This window comes from Eublepharis macularius, chromosome 2 (assembly GCF_028583425.1).
Source record: "Eublepharis macularius isolate TG4126 chromosome 2, MPM_Emac_v1.0, whole genome shotgun sequence".
Classification (NCBI taxonomy): Eukaryota; Metazoa; Chordata; class Lepidosauria; order Squamata; family Eublepharidae; genus Eublepharis; species Eublepharis macularius.
The window spans coordinates 84,252,272-84,270,126 of NC_072791.1; the positions used below are offsets into that span (position 1 = coordinate 84,252,272).

General features: G+C 42.6%; 1 protein-coding gene across 1 annotated transcript in view; it reads right to left on the reverse strand.

The window, feature by feature from the left end:
* Positions 1 to 1,013: 1,013 nt before the first annotated feature.
* The window catches only part of HSD17B12 (hydroxysteroid 17-beta dehydrogenase 12), a 108,828-nt gene continuing 91,986 nt past the window's right edge, over positions 1,014 to 17,855 (reverse strand). The window contains exons 9-11 of the mRNA XM_054970500.1: positions 14,263 to 14,328; positions 10,578 to 10,727; positions 1,014 to 3,040 (exon numbers count right to left, since the gene is read on the reverse strand). Of these exons, the coding sequence (XP_054826475.1) occupies positions 2,936 to 3,040; positions 10,578 to 10,727; positions 14,263 to 14,328 (321 nt within the window). The 3' untranslated portion in view covers positions 1,014 to 2,935. The remainder of the gene's footprint in view (positions 3,041 to 10,577; positions 10,728 to 14,262; positions 14,329 to 17,855) is intronic.

Sequence of the window (17,855 nt, forward strand, 5' to 3'; positions counted from 1 at the left end):
CTTTAGGAGCAGAAAGCTGAACCCTCTTTTCCCTGCCTATGTGCTGGAGAGAAGAGAGACACTGTTAAACTTTTTCCCTGGTGTACACCCATCTTTATTGTTAAATTTTGTGTTTAATGTTTAGAGTTAGGAATATTTAGCTAACTTATGTCCATTTACAAAATATTCTTCCTTTCCCTACATGAATTCTTCTGGTCTAGACATGGGAGACATAGTTTGGGTGCCCTAATTCTTACTGAAACTAAGGGATTACCAGTAATAAGTGAGTGCCATTGGAACTGCCTCTCTGCCCTCCCCCACTTCTTTAGCCAATAAAAAAACAATCTATTTGGACTAAGGTGCCTTTTCCTTTAGGAGGAGTAAAATATAACTTCAACACGCATTCATGTATACATAGGCTTAAGATTCTGAAACCTAAGTATCACATATGTGGGGGGATGCCTATATATGTAGAATGTAGTTTCTTGGTAACAAAATCCTGTAAGACTTTGTTCTGCTCCACTGTCCAATGAGTCTGTTGATATTATTGTTTTATGATTTTAACTGTTATTTATTTATTGTATTTAAACTTTGGTTTTATGATGTTGTGACCCACCCTGAGCCTGCTGGCAGGGAGGGCAGAATATAAATCCAACAAATAAAAATAAAATAATCTTTCTCTGCTTTTAAGTGCTAGCGAAGATAATTAAAAAATATTTTACCATTCACCAAAACTTGATGTAAATTGAGAATTAGAAATCTGCGTTGACTTTATATCAGTCTAACTTTTACATGCTCCTTGTGCAACTGAGGCCAGTTCATTAGACATGCTAGATACTCAAAGTCTCACATGGATGAGGAACAGGAACAAAAACAAAAAGGTGCATTTCTTTTAAGTAGCTCATGTTAAACTAAAGCACAACTTGTTGAAGTTTTTGTTTTATGTCTGAGAAAACTCGAGTTCCAAAGACAATTTCCACTATAGATATAATATGGGTCAATCGTGCAAAAGGTTTGCAATAATGAGGAAGCCATTAAACATTCAGAGAACTGTTTATTTTAAATTTCAGTTTTACAGTAAAGGGTTAGAAAAAGCACTCTGTAAGCATATGCATGCCAGTTATTTCAAAGCCCCTTTCCACCACTTCAAAATAGTTGTAGTGTAACTATTGTGGCCAAAATCTGCCCTTTCAAATACCAAAAGCTCAAAAGCATATTTCCTGGAAAACACTCATTTCCCATACCTGATCAGCACCATCACATCGGTTTTCATTTATCTTCTATGTACAGTAACATTTAAACACACTTTAACTCTCAAATTGGAGCCTTCCATTATTCCGCCAAGGGCAACAAAAGAAATCAAGATGCTTTTGTAGTATTAACAAATGTGCTCAAATGGTAAGATTGATTTTTCTGTGCACATACAACTTGAAAAGGCAATGTATTTCAAGAAAGACCAAAATTTAGTGCAGTAGTTGGGGAGTGGGAAACTTCTGCTTTCTATACTCTTATACTCACTCAAAGTTTACTAATATTATGCTACCATAAGCCTCAATTGATAACATTGCCCAAGGATTTTTGTTTTGTTTTTTGCTTTTAACACCAATTTCATTTGGTACGGAATATGGTAATAGAAGTTATTTCCTGCAAATAAGTATTTAAACTAATAGGGTTTGATCCCCAAGGAAAAGCTTGTGGAAGAAGCTAGCAGAGTCTTCCCTTTCCTCCAGCAGCAGGGGGGATGCAGGGAAAGATCTAAACCATCAGATTTTCATTTTATTTACACTCAAACATCTAGTCTGAACAGATGAAACAAAGATATTCTTAATTTTGCACTTAAAGACAGGCAAAAATATGTTTTTTCCTCACAAATACTTTTCATTATGCCTGTAACACAAATCTCCAGAATTTAACTTCAATCACATTTCTGGTATAGACAATAATTTATAGGGCAATTACCAAGCATAGAGTGGTAATATGTTACTGCAGGCTGTATCATCTCTCTCCAACCCTTTGGTATAACCCGTATGGATCATTTTATTAAAATGATTAGATTTAATAACAGTAGTTTTGCCAGTATATTAGATCTACATAGCTATTACATTAAGACTTTTCCCTCGAATTACATATATTGCAACTGTCACATTTACAATCCTATGTTCTCTGAAGATGAGTTGGGCTGTGGCTGCATGTACAAAGAATATTGTATTAGGTTTTTGCAGTTCATATTATACCACAAGGTAATTGAAATAAAAGCATCCTTCCCTTATATTTACTCAACCCTATTTCAATAAAGGTAGATTGGTGCAAGCCTAAACAGTTACTCCAGTCTGATCCCATTAATTTCAGTGGGCTTAGACTGGAGTAACTGCATAGGATTGCACTGTAAAATGACGGTTTTCCTTCTTTCTCACCTCCAAATTGCCCAAAGGAGACATCCACATGGGTGTGGGACATCTGAAGACATCCATCACAGGTTGGGCTCAACACTGACAAGGCAAAGATCTTGCAGCCACCATATGATATGAAACAGGACTAGTCCAAATTCACAAATAATTACCAAAGTGCAATTTCTCGTAAGGATTAGGTAAAAATATTAATAGATTCTTATTTCTGAAAACAATGTATATTTCATTCTGACAACTATAAACAGTGTATGGTGACCAAGTACTGCTTTCAACAAAATTCTCACATTGACAAAGTTTGCCAGTGTAAGTGCATTAAAATAAAGTTAGCACATTATCTCAGGTTTTATCTAACAAAGTACATTTTAAAACAAAGGGGCAAAAAAAAAAGTTTACAGGTTGAGTCTGGCCTTTTCCCTCTTCCTTTCACTCAGCTTTCTCTTGCCTCATGTTGGTCTCTGATTCTTAAAAAAAGATCACACTGTTCAAAGAATGTAAGATATGACAAAGTATTTGGTGCTTGAATGTGGATCTTGTCAAGATGATGAAGCTCAGTTCTCCTTTAGTTTCTTCAAATTATGGGCTCTTGCTTTCAAGCACATGTCAACCAAGAGCTTTGTGCGATACCACTTGGGTATAGTTCTGCTATACCAGGCCTAGGAGACACAGGAGGGAAAACACTTGTTATCCAGTTACTGAACATAAGAACATCTTTAAATAAAACCAAGTTTTAAAAAATCCCCACACCACTTTCAAAGAAGCTTAAAAGTCATGCTTTTCTTTCCTAAGAGGGCCATATCTTCACCCGATACAACCAAAACACTGGCAGCACTGCTGAGGCCGGTAACCTAAGAGAATACAATAGGCATGGCTTATGCCTATGGTCACCTCCCAGACTGCACAGCCCCCAGCTAAGGCCAAGGCAAATTCCTGAGATGCTAGCAATGCCTCTGGGGCTTCACTTGTTCCAACCATCTTTGACCAAGTACACCCTTTCACTTCCCCCACTGCATTTTGTTTGTTAGCAGTGTCTTCACAAGTAGAGCTAGCTAATTTTTTTTTTGCACTTTGGCCAAAAAGGCATCCTATTCTTAAGTATGAACATTTATGTAAGAAATGACTGCAATAATTTGTACATACCAATACAACATTTTCAAATACGTTTATTGTTTAATAATGACTGTTGTCCACGACACTGTGTATATGATGAGAACACTATAGAAGAAGTCAGTGTTTTCATCATTGTTTCATTCAGTATCCACACCTGCTGATATACTGTGATTGCACTGACTATTTCTACATTCAAATAAACCTTTTTATTACAGAACATGTGGTTTCTATTTTCAGCTTTTATTTTTTCCTACTTCAGATAGCAAAAACTAAGATGCGCTTAGGTAGAATATGACATGGTAGTTTTCAGCTGTGTTTCTAGTATTGGGTATATTTATGATTTTATTTGAAGTTAAAGCATTTATACTTTTAAATTCCATAAATCAGCCTAGTGGTGCAATTTTTATCCTAACAAAATTAAGAAAACAGAGTTTCGCTTACCATAATTGCTGTTCATTGACGTCTTCTGTGCAGGCACACATGGGACTGCGCATGCACAGGCCTGCCGACTGGAATTCTTTTCTCTAGCTAAATGTCCACTAGGGGGCGCTCGTCCACTGACTGCGCATGCACGGCATTTCCCGCCAATGCGACATCTGGCGGCGGCGCCCTCACCCTCAGCTTCTCCTGTGCTGCCGACTACCCAGAAAAAACTCCAGGAGGAAAACATAGTGGGGCAGGAGGGAGGGTTTGTGTGCCTGCACAGAAGACGTCAATGAACAGCAGTTACGGTAAGCGAAACTCTGTTTTCATTGTCCGTCTTCTGTGCAGTCCCACATGGGAGACTCACAAGCCGCTTACCTTGGAGGTGGGTATGCTTCCTCACTGAAAAAGTGACTGAAGTACAGCGTGACCCACAGCAGCCTCTTTGCGCTCCAACATATCCAGGGTGTAGTGCTTGGTGAACGTCTCAGAGGAAGACCAAGTAGCCGCCCTGCAGATGTCTCGGATAGGAATCCCTCTCAAGAAGGCCGCAGAAGAAGCCTGTGCCCTGGTCGAATGGGCTCGAATCTCTAGAGGGCAATCTACGTTAGTCTGCATATAGCAGGTTTTGACAGCCATCTTAACCCTACTTAACAAAGACAAAGGAAGTATGCCAATATGTACAAATACAACTATATTACTTATACAGCACTAATGGCTACTCAATACATCAACAGTCAGTCCAGTACACATGTATAAAGAGAGAAGAAAGTCCCAATACAATATCCAGAATAAGCCTCCCAGGCTTTGCTCACGACGCCAGACGATGACGGTGCCAGCCAATACCAGGGTGAGCTGGATGGTGGCATCCAAGATTGCTGAAGGGAAAGGTGGCGACGAGCTACACCGGTTTTATTCCTTTCTGCTCGTTTCAGAGGGGGTCCTTCGTCAGGCCACCAATATCAATTAGTCAGGCAAATTCGTGTCAGTAGTCATATACAAAACAATTTTTGTCAATTTCCATGTAAGGGTGAGGGTGAGGGTCACCCTTACATGGAAATTGACAAAAATTGTTTTGTATATGACTACTGACACGAATTTGCCTGACTAATTGATATTGGTGGCCTGACGAAGGACCCCCTCTGAAACGAGCAGAAAGGAATAAAACCGGTGTAGCTCGTCGCCACCTTTCCCTTCAGCAATCTTGGATGCCACCATCCAGCTCACCCTGGTATTGGCTGGCACCGTCATCGTCTGGCGTCGTGAGCAAAGCCTGGGAGGCTTATTCTGGATATTGTATTGGGACTTTCTTCTCTCTTTATACATGTGTACTGGACTGACTGTTGATGTATTGAGTAGCCATTAGTGCTGTATAAGTAATATAGTTGTATTTGTACATATTGGCATACTTCCTTTGTCTTTGTTAAGTAGTGCTTTTGAGGAAGTAATTTCTCCCCTTCTCCTTTTTCTTAGCCATCTTAACCCACCTAGATATAGATTGTGGCCGCCTTCCCCATACGAGGGCCAGCATAACAAACAAATAATTGATTAACCTTCCTAAACTGACTAGTTCTCTGAAGATAGAAAAATATCACCCTACGCACATCAAGCGAGTGCAGGGCCCGTTCAGCATTATCTGTTGGAGAGGGAAAGAATACAGGCAGGACAATGTCCTGGGAAGCGTGGAACTGAGTAGAGACTTTTGGACGAAACATAAGGTCTGGCCTGAGGACCACCTTGTTAGGGTGAACCTTAATGGAAGGAGGGTTGTGCCTAAGGGCCGCTAATTCACTAACTCTGCGGGCCGACGTAATAGCCACTAAGAAAGAAACCTTAAAGGATAAAAACTTCAAACCACAGGAGGCTAAAGCCTCAAAGGGGGCCTTCATCAGTGCAGCCAGCACCAACTTAAGGGACCACTGAGGAACAATCTCTCTAACCAGGGGAAACATATTCTGTAACCCCTTGATAAAAGACTTAGATAAACTATGGGAGAAGACCGTTCTGCCATCAATCTTTGAATGAAATGCAGAAATGGCCGCTAGGTAAACCTTAACTGAAGAATTCGACAGACCCTGATCTTTAAGGCTCAACAGGAAATCAAAAATGGCACCTAGTTGGAAGTTCCAAACATCCAACCCCTTATCAGAGGCCCAAGTCTCAAAACGCCTCCACTTAGCCGCGTAGGACTTGTGGGTGCTATCCCGTCTTCCATTAACCAGAATTTCCGCTACTCTGTCGGACAACCCTGGTGGCCCTGAATAAGCCACACTGTCAGCCTCAGTTTGGGTAAATTGTGATACAGAACTCCTTTGTAGGAAAGGAGATCCGGGACCTGATCGAACTGATAAGATAACCCCTGAGAAAGCTGCATCACGAGATGAAACCACGGCTGACATGGCCAAAAAGGAGTCACTAGAATCACATGCGTCCCGTCCCGATGGATCTTGCTTATTGCTCTGGAGATCAGGGGAAATGGGGGAAATGCATAAAAGAGACGCCCTGTCCAAGTGATCTGAAAAGCGTCCCCCAGTGAATGCTGCCCTAAACCTTCCCTGGAGCAGAACTGTGGGGCCTTCTTGTTGCTTTCTTAAGCAAACAGATCCACCTTGGGAAAACCCCACTCCCGGAATAACCCATTCAACTGGGAGTCCGTGATTGTCCACTCATGGTTGTCAGAAGTCATACGGCTCAGCATGTCTGCGATCACATTCGAGGTTCTGGGAATGTGAACCACCTGCAAGGAGATGTCCCTGTCTATGGCCCATTCCCAAATCCGCATTGCTTCCTCGCAATGGGCCCAAGAGGTGGTGCCTCCCTGTTTGTTCAAGTAAAACATGGCCGTGTAATTGTCTGTAAGAATTTGTACTGTCCTGTGTCGTAGAGTATCTGCGAATGCGATAAGGGCAAAGCAAATGGCCAACAGTTCCAACATGTTAATATGGAGATCCCTATCCTGGTCAGTCCACGTCCCATGTGCTCTAAGGGGGCCACACTGAGCACCCCAACCAATGGTACTAGCATCAGTAGATATGGTAGCCTGACACTGAACTGACCCAAAGGCAACCCCTTTAAAGAGATTACCCTCAGAGAGCCATCAATAAAGAGAATGAATCACCTTCCTAGGGATAGAGTACTTCCTATTCTGACAGGCTGCCTGAAAATCATGGACTGAGAGAAACCACAATTGAAGTGGTCGCATGTGCAGCCTAGCCATCGGGGTCACAGCTGTGGCCGAGGCCATCAGGCCCAATAAAGTCTGAATTGCAGACGCTGATTGGAAACGACATCTAGAAAAAAGGGCTGCCATGCGCCTAATACGTTAAGCGCGCTCGTGAGGCAAAAATCCTTTGTTCAATACCCCATCTAAAATCATGCCAATGAATCTGGCCCTTTGAGAAGGAACCAGGGTTGACTTCTGAAAATTTAGTAAGAGCCCCAAATGTGAGCAAGTACGTACCACAAGTCCCACGTGCTCACAGAGCAGGTCTGAGGATGGGGCTGCTAAAAGCCAGTCGTCCAAATAAGGGTAAATGGAGCACCCTTGCCTACTAAGGAACGCTACCACCGGAGCCATGCATTTAGTAAAAACCCTGGGCGCAGTAGATAGCCCAAAGGGTAAGACCTGGTATTGGAAAATTTTCCCATTACTAATTAACCTCAGAAACTTCCTACGGTCCGGGGGTATAGAAATATGTAAGTACGCGTCCTTGAGGTCTAGGACGGCAAACCACGCGTTCTTGGGCATCAACTGAAGGACCATGTGAAGGGTAAGCATCCTGAACCTTTTGAGCCTCACGGACTTGTTCAGACCTCTAAGGTCTAAAATAGGACGTACTCCCCCATCCTTTTTGTCAACCACAAACATTCTGGAGTAGAACCCCCGAAAGGGCTCTCCTTGTGGGACCTCCGTAATTGCCCCTTTCTGCTGTAATGCCAAAACAGCAGCATGTAGCTTTTGGGAAGGGGTATCGAGCATGAAATCAGGGAGAGACAATTCTGGATAAACTTCAAACTCAATTTTATAACCAAACTTTATAACGTTAACAACCCAACTGTCAGCTTGAATATCAACCCAGGATAAACTAAACTCAGCAAGTCTGTCACCAAAGACGACAGCTTGATCCTCGGTTAGTCAGAACTGCTTAGGTTGATTAGCAGGTTCCTTGTTAACTAGGCTCCGACGATTTTGTCGTGGACGGTAGTTGGATTACCGCTGCTGGAAAGAGCCTGACTGGTGTTGGGGCTGTCTGAAAGAGCCAGGAGGAGGATACGGCTGGTATCTCTGGTTCCTGCCACAATAATAGTAAGAAGAACGGTATGGAGGGCGGTTGTACTGAGGTGGTCTCGCGTGGAGGATGCCATATGAACGTGCTGTCAGGTGGTCTTTACGCTTCTGCAACAGATATTCATCTGTCTTGCTGGAGAATAGGGTCTTCCCTTCGAAGGGCATATCTTCGACCCTGCTCCGAGTTTCAGGAGGCAGTGCAGTCGTCCGGAGCCAAGCTTGCCATCACAGAACCACAGAAGAGGCCAGGGCTCTGGCTGATGTTTCCAAAGTGTTGCAACCAGCACTGATCTGCTGTTTAGATAAACACAGTGCCTCATCCATGATTACCTTAGCAAGCACCCTCGGGTCTTCAGGAAGCTTGTCGAGCGATCCGGTTCCAGAGGAATATCTGGTAGGCACCCATAATGGAGAAATAGTTAGCAATCTTCACCGTTAAGGCAGCAGAAGAGTAGATCTTCTTCCCAAGTGAGTCTAACTTTCTGCTCTCTTTATCCGCAGGGACCGCCTGGGAGCCCTGCCTCTGCTGGGATTGCATCTCCTCAGCAACCAGTGAAGATGGAGGAGGATGGGAAAAGAGGTAGATGCACACATCATCTCGGGTCTTATAGGGGCTTCTAACCAGTGTGAAGTAGGGTGAATGGAAGCAAGTTTCTCACACAGAGAAGTAATAACTTCCTCTAGGCCCTCTATGATCGGGAAAGCAATAGAGGCCGGATTGCCCAAATAGATATGATGTAGGATCTTGTCCTTAGGCTTGGGGTTCACTACCGACACCTCCAGCTCCAAGGAACGTGCCATTCTCATCATCTGTTCCGCATATAGGCGGAAATCCTCTGTTGGTGAAATCCTGCCCGAACCAATGATGATCTCGTCGGGTGACGGATCCGAAGGGGGACTTGGGCTCTGATCGCGCTCCGCCTCCGACCGATGGTAGACGTGTTCACGTCGAGGAGAACCATAACGGGAATATTCGCTAAATGGAAACTCCCAATCCTCCTGAGCTGACGTAGTCGAGTAGGCCTGGTGTGGGCGAAGAAATTCGGAACCGAACCTGCCAGAAGAACGATGGTAAAGGTGAGGCAATCCCTCTTCGGGAAAATGGTGGCGCTCCACCCAAGAGGGAGACCCAGCCCAAGGGACCTCACGGAGCTCTCCTTCGTCGAAGGACGGCTGATAAGAAGGAGATTGGATCCGAGGAGAAGGTGTCTTGGGTCTATCCCAATCCAGGTCTGTCTGGACAGAAACAGAGTGCTTCTGCTTAGATTTCTTCTTGGCCTGAGGTGGTTCCGTCTGCTCGACGCCTCCAGACCGCTTACGTGCCTTTGGGTCGGAAGACCCCGGATCCGATGCTACTTTCATCGGATCCGAGTTTCTCGGATCCAATCAAGTGGACTCCCCCGAAGACCGACCGGAACGGACTGGTTCTGAACTCTTCGAATCCGATGGCCTCGGTTCCGCCTTCTTCGGTTCCGATTTGGAGGTTGTCGGATCCGAAGTGCTCCTCGGAGTTGGAGTGGCGGGAGACTTGGGAGTCTGTTGGATCCGAGGTGTGCCTGCTGACTTTTCCACTGCGCTCGGATACGAAGAAGCAGCCTCTCGCCCGCGCCCTGGGGAAGCCGATCTGGCGGTGGAGGAGGCGCTCCGGGAGGACTTCCCGCTCACAGAAGGGGGCTTTGAAGGGGTCTCATAACCATTGGTCACGCGCATCGCCCTCTTCCACAACATAGCCTGTAGCCTTGCTGCCCTTTCAGCCCTGGCTTTAGGCGTGAATTTCTGGCAATGTTTGCATTTCGGAACGTTATGCGTTTCTCCAAGGCATTCTAGACAGACCGAATGACCATCAGTTCTAGTCATCTTGGTGGAACAAGTAGCACATCTTTTAAATAAAGCCTTCTCAGACATCGTGCCTGAGTTAAATTCACTCTCACTCTGCAGAAAATAATCGCTTTCACTTTCTTCTTTTGCAGCGGACGAGCTAGCTCTTCACCGGTCGGCGGCAAAGAAGAAACTGAGGGTGAGGGGGCGCCGCTGCCGGATGTCGCATTGGCGGGAAATGCCGCGCATGGGAGATGGGAGATGCTTTTCCTGCCTCTGGAGAAAGTTTGGGGATCTCAATTTATTCTACCTTCCAGTTAAAGGCTGAAGAGAAGAAAGCAGCAAGCCAACCACTTTCCTCCTGGCATTCTATGGCAGGAGGAAATCATGCTTGTGCAATCCTCTTTTCCCTTGTTTGGATGGATGGTAGACTCTTCTTGAAACCTCCTTCCTCTTTGTGCCTGGACATATCTGTGCTGCTTCCATTATCCAGACAGAGGTCAGGCAGGTGCTTTACTATTAGAAGTACAATCAAGTATGAATATAACACATACCACTAAAGAATGACTTGGGCATCCAGAAGTCTGGGTCTCAAGACCAACTGTATTGAGGGCATACTTGACGAATATTTCAGGAGTAGTTACAAAGAAGGACTGTCTGCGAAGCTTAGTCATTTTTGTCATCACAAGATATGGTTGAACACTCTGAAAAGGAAAGACAGAGCTTTATTTTTTTTAAAAAAAAGACAAACTTTGGTATCACAAAGGTTGTGCTAAATATTGAATTATAAACACACACACAGCTTTATTTATTTATGCCCTCTGTTCCTTAAAGAAAAAAATCATTTGGGGAGTTCAAAGTCTGTAAATATAGATTTTTCCCCAAGAAATCCACTTAAATAGCCATAACTGACATATCACAGATTTCTTGCCAGACAGCAGGAATTTATATTTTCAGCAGTTGGAATTAATTACTTAATTTATATCCTCTTAATTATTAATCAGGCCTCAGGGGGTTTACAATATTACAAAGTTACAACATTTTAAAAGATTAAAATACTAAAAACACAACAAGTGTCAAGTACAAACAACAGCAAAACGAACAGCTCCCCAAGAAATTTTAAACACAAAATTATTTTGACCAAATGCAGGGAGGACATGTAAGTAGTCTCCATGAGGGGAACTCCATAAGAGTTTCTAAGGCCCTTAATTTAAACCTAACTGGAATATCTATTAATAGCTACTTAGCAGCTTCAGTAAGAATTCCTGACTGCTCAGAACAATTTTTGGTAGTAATTCATAGACCAACTCTCTGTTCAATATAAAGGCACCTCACTGAAATAAGAGATATAGGAACAAAATGATAAATTCATAACATTTAAAAAGTTAAATTGACTTTCATAAGAGAAGGCTGACATGTAGTTAACTGTTTTACCAAAGACTTTAAAAGCATGACCCCAGCCATTTTTGAAGAAATGTCAATAAAACTATTTTAACAATATACTACAATCAGAAAGCCAAACAAGGAAACAGAATGAGATTTTTCATGCCACTTGGAGTCTCAGTGAGAAAGGTGACCTATCAATAAATAAATAAATTGTTCCCAGAGAGGAATCAGAGTGCCTTATTAAGAAAAGCTCTTGGTGGCTTTCAATACCATCAATCATGGTATTCTTCTGGACCACTTTTTGGGACTATGACTGGAAATAAATGGTCTCTTACAAAGTATACCTAAAATGAACACATTAGAATACTAAGTTTATGAACATTTTTAACCCACACCCTTCAAAGATGCAATTTTTGCCCAGCCTGTTGCTTCTTCATCCTTCGAACAGAGAAGCCTACAGGAATACAAAATATGTAAAATAACTCCAGATTTTGTTTTACATGATCATAATTTATTCTTGTTGAAAATGGTATTGTGATGGGAAAGGTATTAAACACGTTGGGGCGTTCGTTTCAAATGCTGTAATTAACCACTTATTTTGAACCAGTTACTGGAAAAACAAAACAGTTTTGTTACTACCTAGTTTGAGTATGCAAGATGATATGCAAAAGCAGATTACAATGGTAGCCATGAAATTAAACATGACTTGATATGAGCACTGACCTACCTTTTATTGCCAGTGCTGACATTGTCTAAACCAGTTTGTTTTAAAGTTGCATTGCTCAACTGCAACACTGGGTGGCACCAAAGGATGACCCACTGAAGAACACAACTGAGCTAAATATGTTTTTGCCTCCCTCTTTCCTGCCTAAGTGAAAAAGAACCAATATCCAGGTAAGGTGTGGGCCACAGTCCAAAGATGAATATAAGCTAGTTAAAGCTCATTGCTTGTTTTGTATATGCACAAGAGTTCCAAAGACCCTACATCACAAGCCCCCTGCCACAGACACTAACATGGGCTATTGCAAGTTCGGTTTGCTGTTATGCACCCTCAGATGAACTAAGCCCTTAGGTACCCTGGGAAAGACATCTTTCTCAACAGACTCATCCTTTCTAAGATAAGCCAACAAGCAGGTGTTGAACATTATCTTTAGCTAGGCTATGTTTTTCTGTTAACTTACATTAAAAAAAATGAATTGCAGAGCAGTCACTATATATAAAATATTAGATGGGATTGTCCCTTTGCAAATAATGGAAACAGCAAAACTAGGATACACACACAAGGCAAGGGTCTCTACCTACTTGAAGCACTGTTCAAGTATCTAGATAAGTATGACTGGTTAATTTATAAATTTAAAAACCCTCAAAAAGTGCCCTGATGAAAATGGATGGATGTTGAAAGCCTCTAATTATAAGTTGTAAACTCTATAAAAAGCTTGAAAAGTTGACATTGTTTTCCACATTTATACAAGTGGAACTTGACACAATAAAGTCACATTAGTCACTCGCTGTAGTTTTCTGCATTCCTTTTAAGACATCATTTTACAGTTATTTATGTAACACAAGTTGGTATAGACATGGGCACGAAATGGAAAAAAACCAAAACAAGAGGTTCGTATTTTGACATGTTTCACGAATCACAAACCACAAATTTTCACAAAATTGACCTGTTTCACAAAACGATTTGTTTTGTGATTAGTCAGAACCAGGGGCATTTCAACGGCCCCCTTCACCCAGAGATGCCAAAGAAAGACACGCAAAGAATAAATAAGAGAGGCCTCAGTCAAGCTAGGCCCCAGAGCCAGGCACAGGCCTAAGGATGGGGGAGTTGGGTTGGAACTTGGAGGGGAAAAGGCACCCTCACCCAAAAGACCTTCCCGCAATCTCCCAAATCCACTCTCCCTCTCTTCCCAAAAAGCCAAATGCTTCCCAAAATCTCTCCACTCTACTCTCTCTTCCCCAAAGCTCTCAAATCCACTCTCCCAATTCCAGCAACAATTCCTCCCTCTCCTTCTGTAATATTGGAACTGAACCACGAGGCAGAGAGAGCTGTGCCTTAAATAAGAAATGCTCACGTAGAGCAGAACAGGAGCTCTCTGGTGGTTGGCAGACAGACCTAGCCATCAGGGTTTGGAGGGAAGAAATTGGTGTTCCCATGGCTACAAAAGGTCATCTCTTCAGTTGCCTAATCCCCTGCCCCTTGCTGCATAGGGCAAACTGGGAGATCTCCAGTTGGCAGACAGAACTGCCTATCAGGGTTTTGAGAGCTAAGATTGGGGTTTCCAGGGCAACGAAAGGTCTGCAGACTTTCCTGGCCTCCGCTGTCTAGGGAATCAATAGATTGGAACCAGCCCGTCTGGCGTTACGAATCAACCACAAAGCTTACGAATCGGCCAAAAAAGTCGTGGATTACGTGAAAAACATGGCTCCACAAATCACATTTTTGCGAAGCACGAAACGTGCCCAATTCGTCACGAAATCTGAGTTGTATTTCGATTCATGCCCATGTCTAGTTGTGTATACTCATTTAATTACAAGCAGCCTTATGAGACTTGCAGAGATATAATAAAAGGTGTAGTAGTCTACTACACCAGCTGTTAATATGACAAGCTGAACTGGACTCCCCCTCAATGGATCTATGTCTCTTAATTATTCTTATTTATAAAAACATTTTCTCTAGTCTTTACTTGTGGTTCAAGGTGGCTTACAATAGAAGATTTAAATCTAAATACAGTAACACACACACACACACACACCGCCAAATGACATTGGATGAGTAGCTGCATTTCAAAATGAGTTGACTGTCACTATAACTTTTGGTGAGTTAGTCAGAGATGAAAAATATTTACTCACCTGCACAATGACACCATGTTTTTTGTATTCTGCATTGAGACCCCGAGAGAAGAAATCCACAAAAGCCTAGAGATTTGCAAAGGAAATAGTGTTATGAATGTATTATCAGACCAACAATTTATAATTGTTTTCATATTTATTAAGACTCTAAAGCATCCCTAATCCTGTAGATCTAGTCTTGGGTAGTATGTGGCATTCCAGTCACATGGGAGACTGTGCATGCGCAAGCTGGCCAATCGCAAAAGTTTCTATTGCTTCCATAAAACTCCATTAGGAATCACTTCTGTTAATCATGTAGCAACCTGCTTTCCCTCCTAGTCATGTGATATATGAGAGACGTGACCCCCCGACACACACACACTAGTTCTCCTGAGATGCTGTGAGCTCATACTAGACCCTTAAGACCAGAGTGTTCACAGCAGGTCAGGTGGGAGGGAATGTTGTCTGCACAGAACTCGAACAATGGTTACAGGTAAGTAGAATCCTGTTTTCAGCATCATTCTTCTGTTCAGTTCCACATTGGGAGATTACCAAACTACATACACAGGAGGTTGGGTGAAACTTTCCAAAGTATCTTAAACTTTTTAAATCAGAATGCAACAAGAACTAAAGTGCATACAACACTGCAATAAGAAATTTCAAGTAACTGTAAGAAACTGATAAAACTATGTCAATATTTGCATAACAATGCATAAGTAAAATAATGCATAATGTCCCCGTGCAAACATAGAACTGTCTTTTCTTTTAAAAAATGTGAGCAGGGAATGTAACACTGTTCTATCTACTGCAGCATCTTGTCTAGAATTATAACATCCTAGTGCAAACATAGAACAATTGTCTTTTTAAAAAAATGTAACACTGCTCTACCCACTGCAGCATCTTGTCTAGAAGTAACGTCAACAATGTTTGTCAAAAGTGTCCACAGAGGACCATGTGGCTGCTTTACAAATATCTGAGAGAAACACCATGAAGAAATGCTGAAGACGATGCCTTAAACCTTATAGAATGTGCTCTCAGTTGAAGAGGGCATTGGACTGCTTTTTGCTGGTATGCCAACAGGATAGTTGACACAATCCACCTAGATACAGTCTGAGCAGAGACTTGTTTGCCCTTGTTTGGGCCACTGTGACAAACAAAGAGATGTGGATCTGTATGAAATTAACTTGTTCTGTGCAAATAAAAAGAGTGCCCTCTTAACACCTGATGAGGGTAACATTCTTTCTGCCTTAGACTGTGGGTTTAGAAAGCATACGGGAAGTATGATGTCCTGTGAAGTGGACAGTACCTTTGGTAGGAATTATAAACTGGGTCAGAATATGACCTTTCCCTCATGAAATTTAACGTATGGTGAATCAGCCTGAGGGCTGCTAGCTTGCTGACTCTTTTAGCTGACTTATTTGCCACTAGAAAACCTACTTTGAATGAAAGTACCTCTAAAATGTATGTGGTCAGTGGCTCAAATGGTGCTACCAATAGGCAGAACAGCATCAACGACAGGGACCACTGCAGAATGACTAGAGATATTGGAAGGTAAAGACTAAACATTCCTTTAAAGAACTGGCAAAACGTGATGGGAAAAAACTGACTTGCCCGCCACATGTATGTGAAAAGCAGATATGGCCAAGTGAACTTTAAGTGACATGGTAGCCAGACGTGATTTAAAGTCATACAAACATTCAAAAATGATGGGTAATGGGCAGTTATCTGGTGTGAACCCACTTTCCTTAACCCATGTAGTGAAACATTTCCATTTAGAGTCATACAATTTCTGAATGGATCTCAACAGAACATTTTGGACCTGTTGAGAAAATATCATGGTTAGGGACGCATGTGCAATACCATTAGGTGCATTACATGAGGGTTTTGATGAAGAACTGCTCCCTTGTGAATTGTATCTGGAACCTGGGGAAGAGAGATACACATCTCTTTGGATAGCTTGAGAAGTTTTGGAAAGCAAATTTGCCTTGGCTAAAAAGGGGCTACGTGCATACAATCTATGTTGTCCATCTCAATTTGGCAGATGACTCTGGGTAACAATGCAATTGGTGGGAACGCATAAAACAGATAGGCTGTCCACACATTTAGAAGATATCTCCTATAGATTGTGGCTTGCTCCTTGCCATGGAGCAAAGGATTTGTGCCTTGGTACTGCCGCTTTTGCAAACAGATCCACATCAGGAATGCTCCTTTGCAGGAATGCAGGGTGTACATACAAATCCTTCAATGCCCACTTGTGGTTGGAATTCAATACTTTGCTTAACACTTCAGCTCTGAAGTTGTCTGAGCCAGCTATGTGGATAGCATAAATAGAGACATCATTGTGAATCGCCGAATTCCAGATGGCAGCTGCCTCAGCAAAATAGTCAGTGATAACAGTGCCACCATGTCTATTGAGGTAGTACATCGCTGTAGTTTTGTCTGTTTGCACTTGCACTTTTTTTGCCCTGGAGCAAAGCTGTAAGAGATACAAAGGCATAACATATTGCTCTGAGTTCTAGAACATTAGTACGTAAAGTCTTTTCAATGTCAGACCACTCATTCTGTATCACAATATTGCAGCAATGTGCACCCCCCATCCATGGAGTGATGCATCCATAGTAATAGTTATTTGGGGAATATGAGTACTAAAAGGCACTCATCTGAACAAATTATCATCCCATCATTTGAGTGATTTTGAGACTGTACACGGGATAAAAAACCTGGGATTAGAAGAATATAACCAAACTTTAAACTTGAACAAATCATTTTTGCAGAGTGTGCTTGTGCAAGCTGGCACACGAAACAATCACAGTTGTGGATGCCAATAAGTCTGCAAGTCTAGCAACCTCTGGATGCACCAAACTGATTGAAAAATGCTTTTTTAAAGAAAAATAAGCCAGATCAATTGCTCTCTGGAGGATGCTGCTGTAAAAAGCCAATTATCCAGGTATGGGAAGACAGAGCATCTCAGAGATCCCAAGTGAGCTACAACCAGTGCCACACATTTGTAAACACTCCAGGTGCTGTAGAAAGGCCAAAAAGCAGGACTGTGTATTGGAACACTGAACCCCAGTATTTAAACTGGAAGTACTGCCAATGATCTTCATGGATTGCTGCATGAAAATAAGCATATTTGAGGTCTAGGATAGCAAGCCAACTATCAACATCTAACAGAAAGAGTGATCATACAAAATTTGGACACTCTGAGATAGAACCTGAGATCCCTAAGATTTAAATTTGGTCTGAGTCCACCATCTTATGGCAGAACCAGGAAAAACCTTGAGAAAAACCCATATTGTGTAACAGCATTATTAATTCTTTCAATGGCCCCGTTGGCTAAAAATGATTGTATCTCTGGCAACAGAGCCCGTTGTAAAAACAAATACAACAGGCTCTAGCAGTGGAGTTTGGGGAAGGCCACACCAGCACGGCCCTGCCAAGGCCTTGCAGCTGCCAGAGGTGGCAGGAAGGCCACGTGGAGAGGGAGCCCCCTGTGCTGCACCTGCCCGCCCACTCTGCAAGCAGGCCTCTGAGGGCCGCAGAGATGGCAGAGAGGCACAGCGTAGACCCGCAGCCAGCGGAGGAGGCAGGAAGGCCGCGCAGGGAGGGAGACC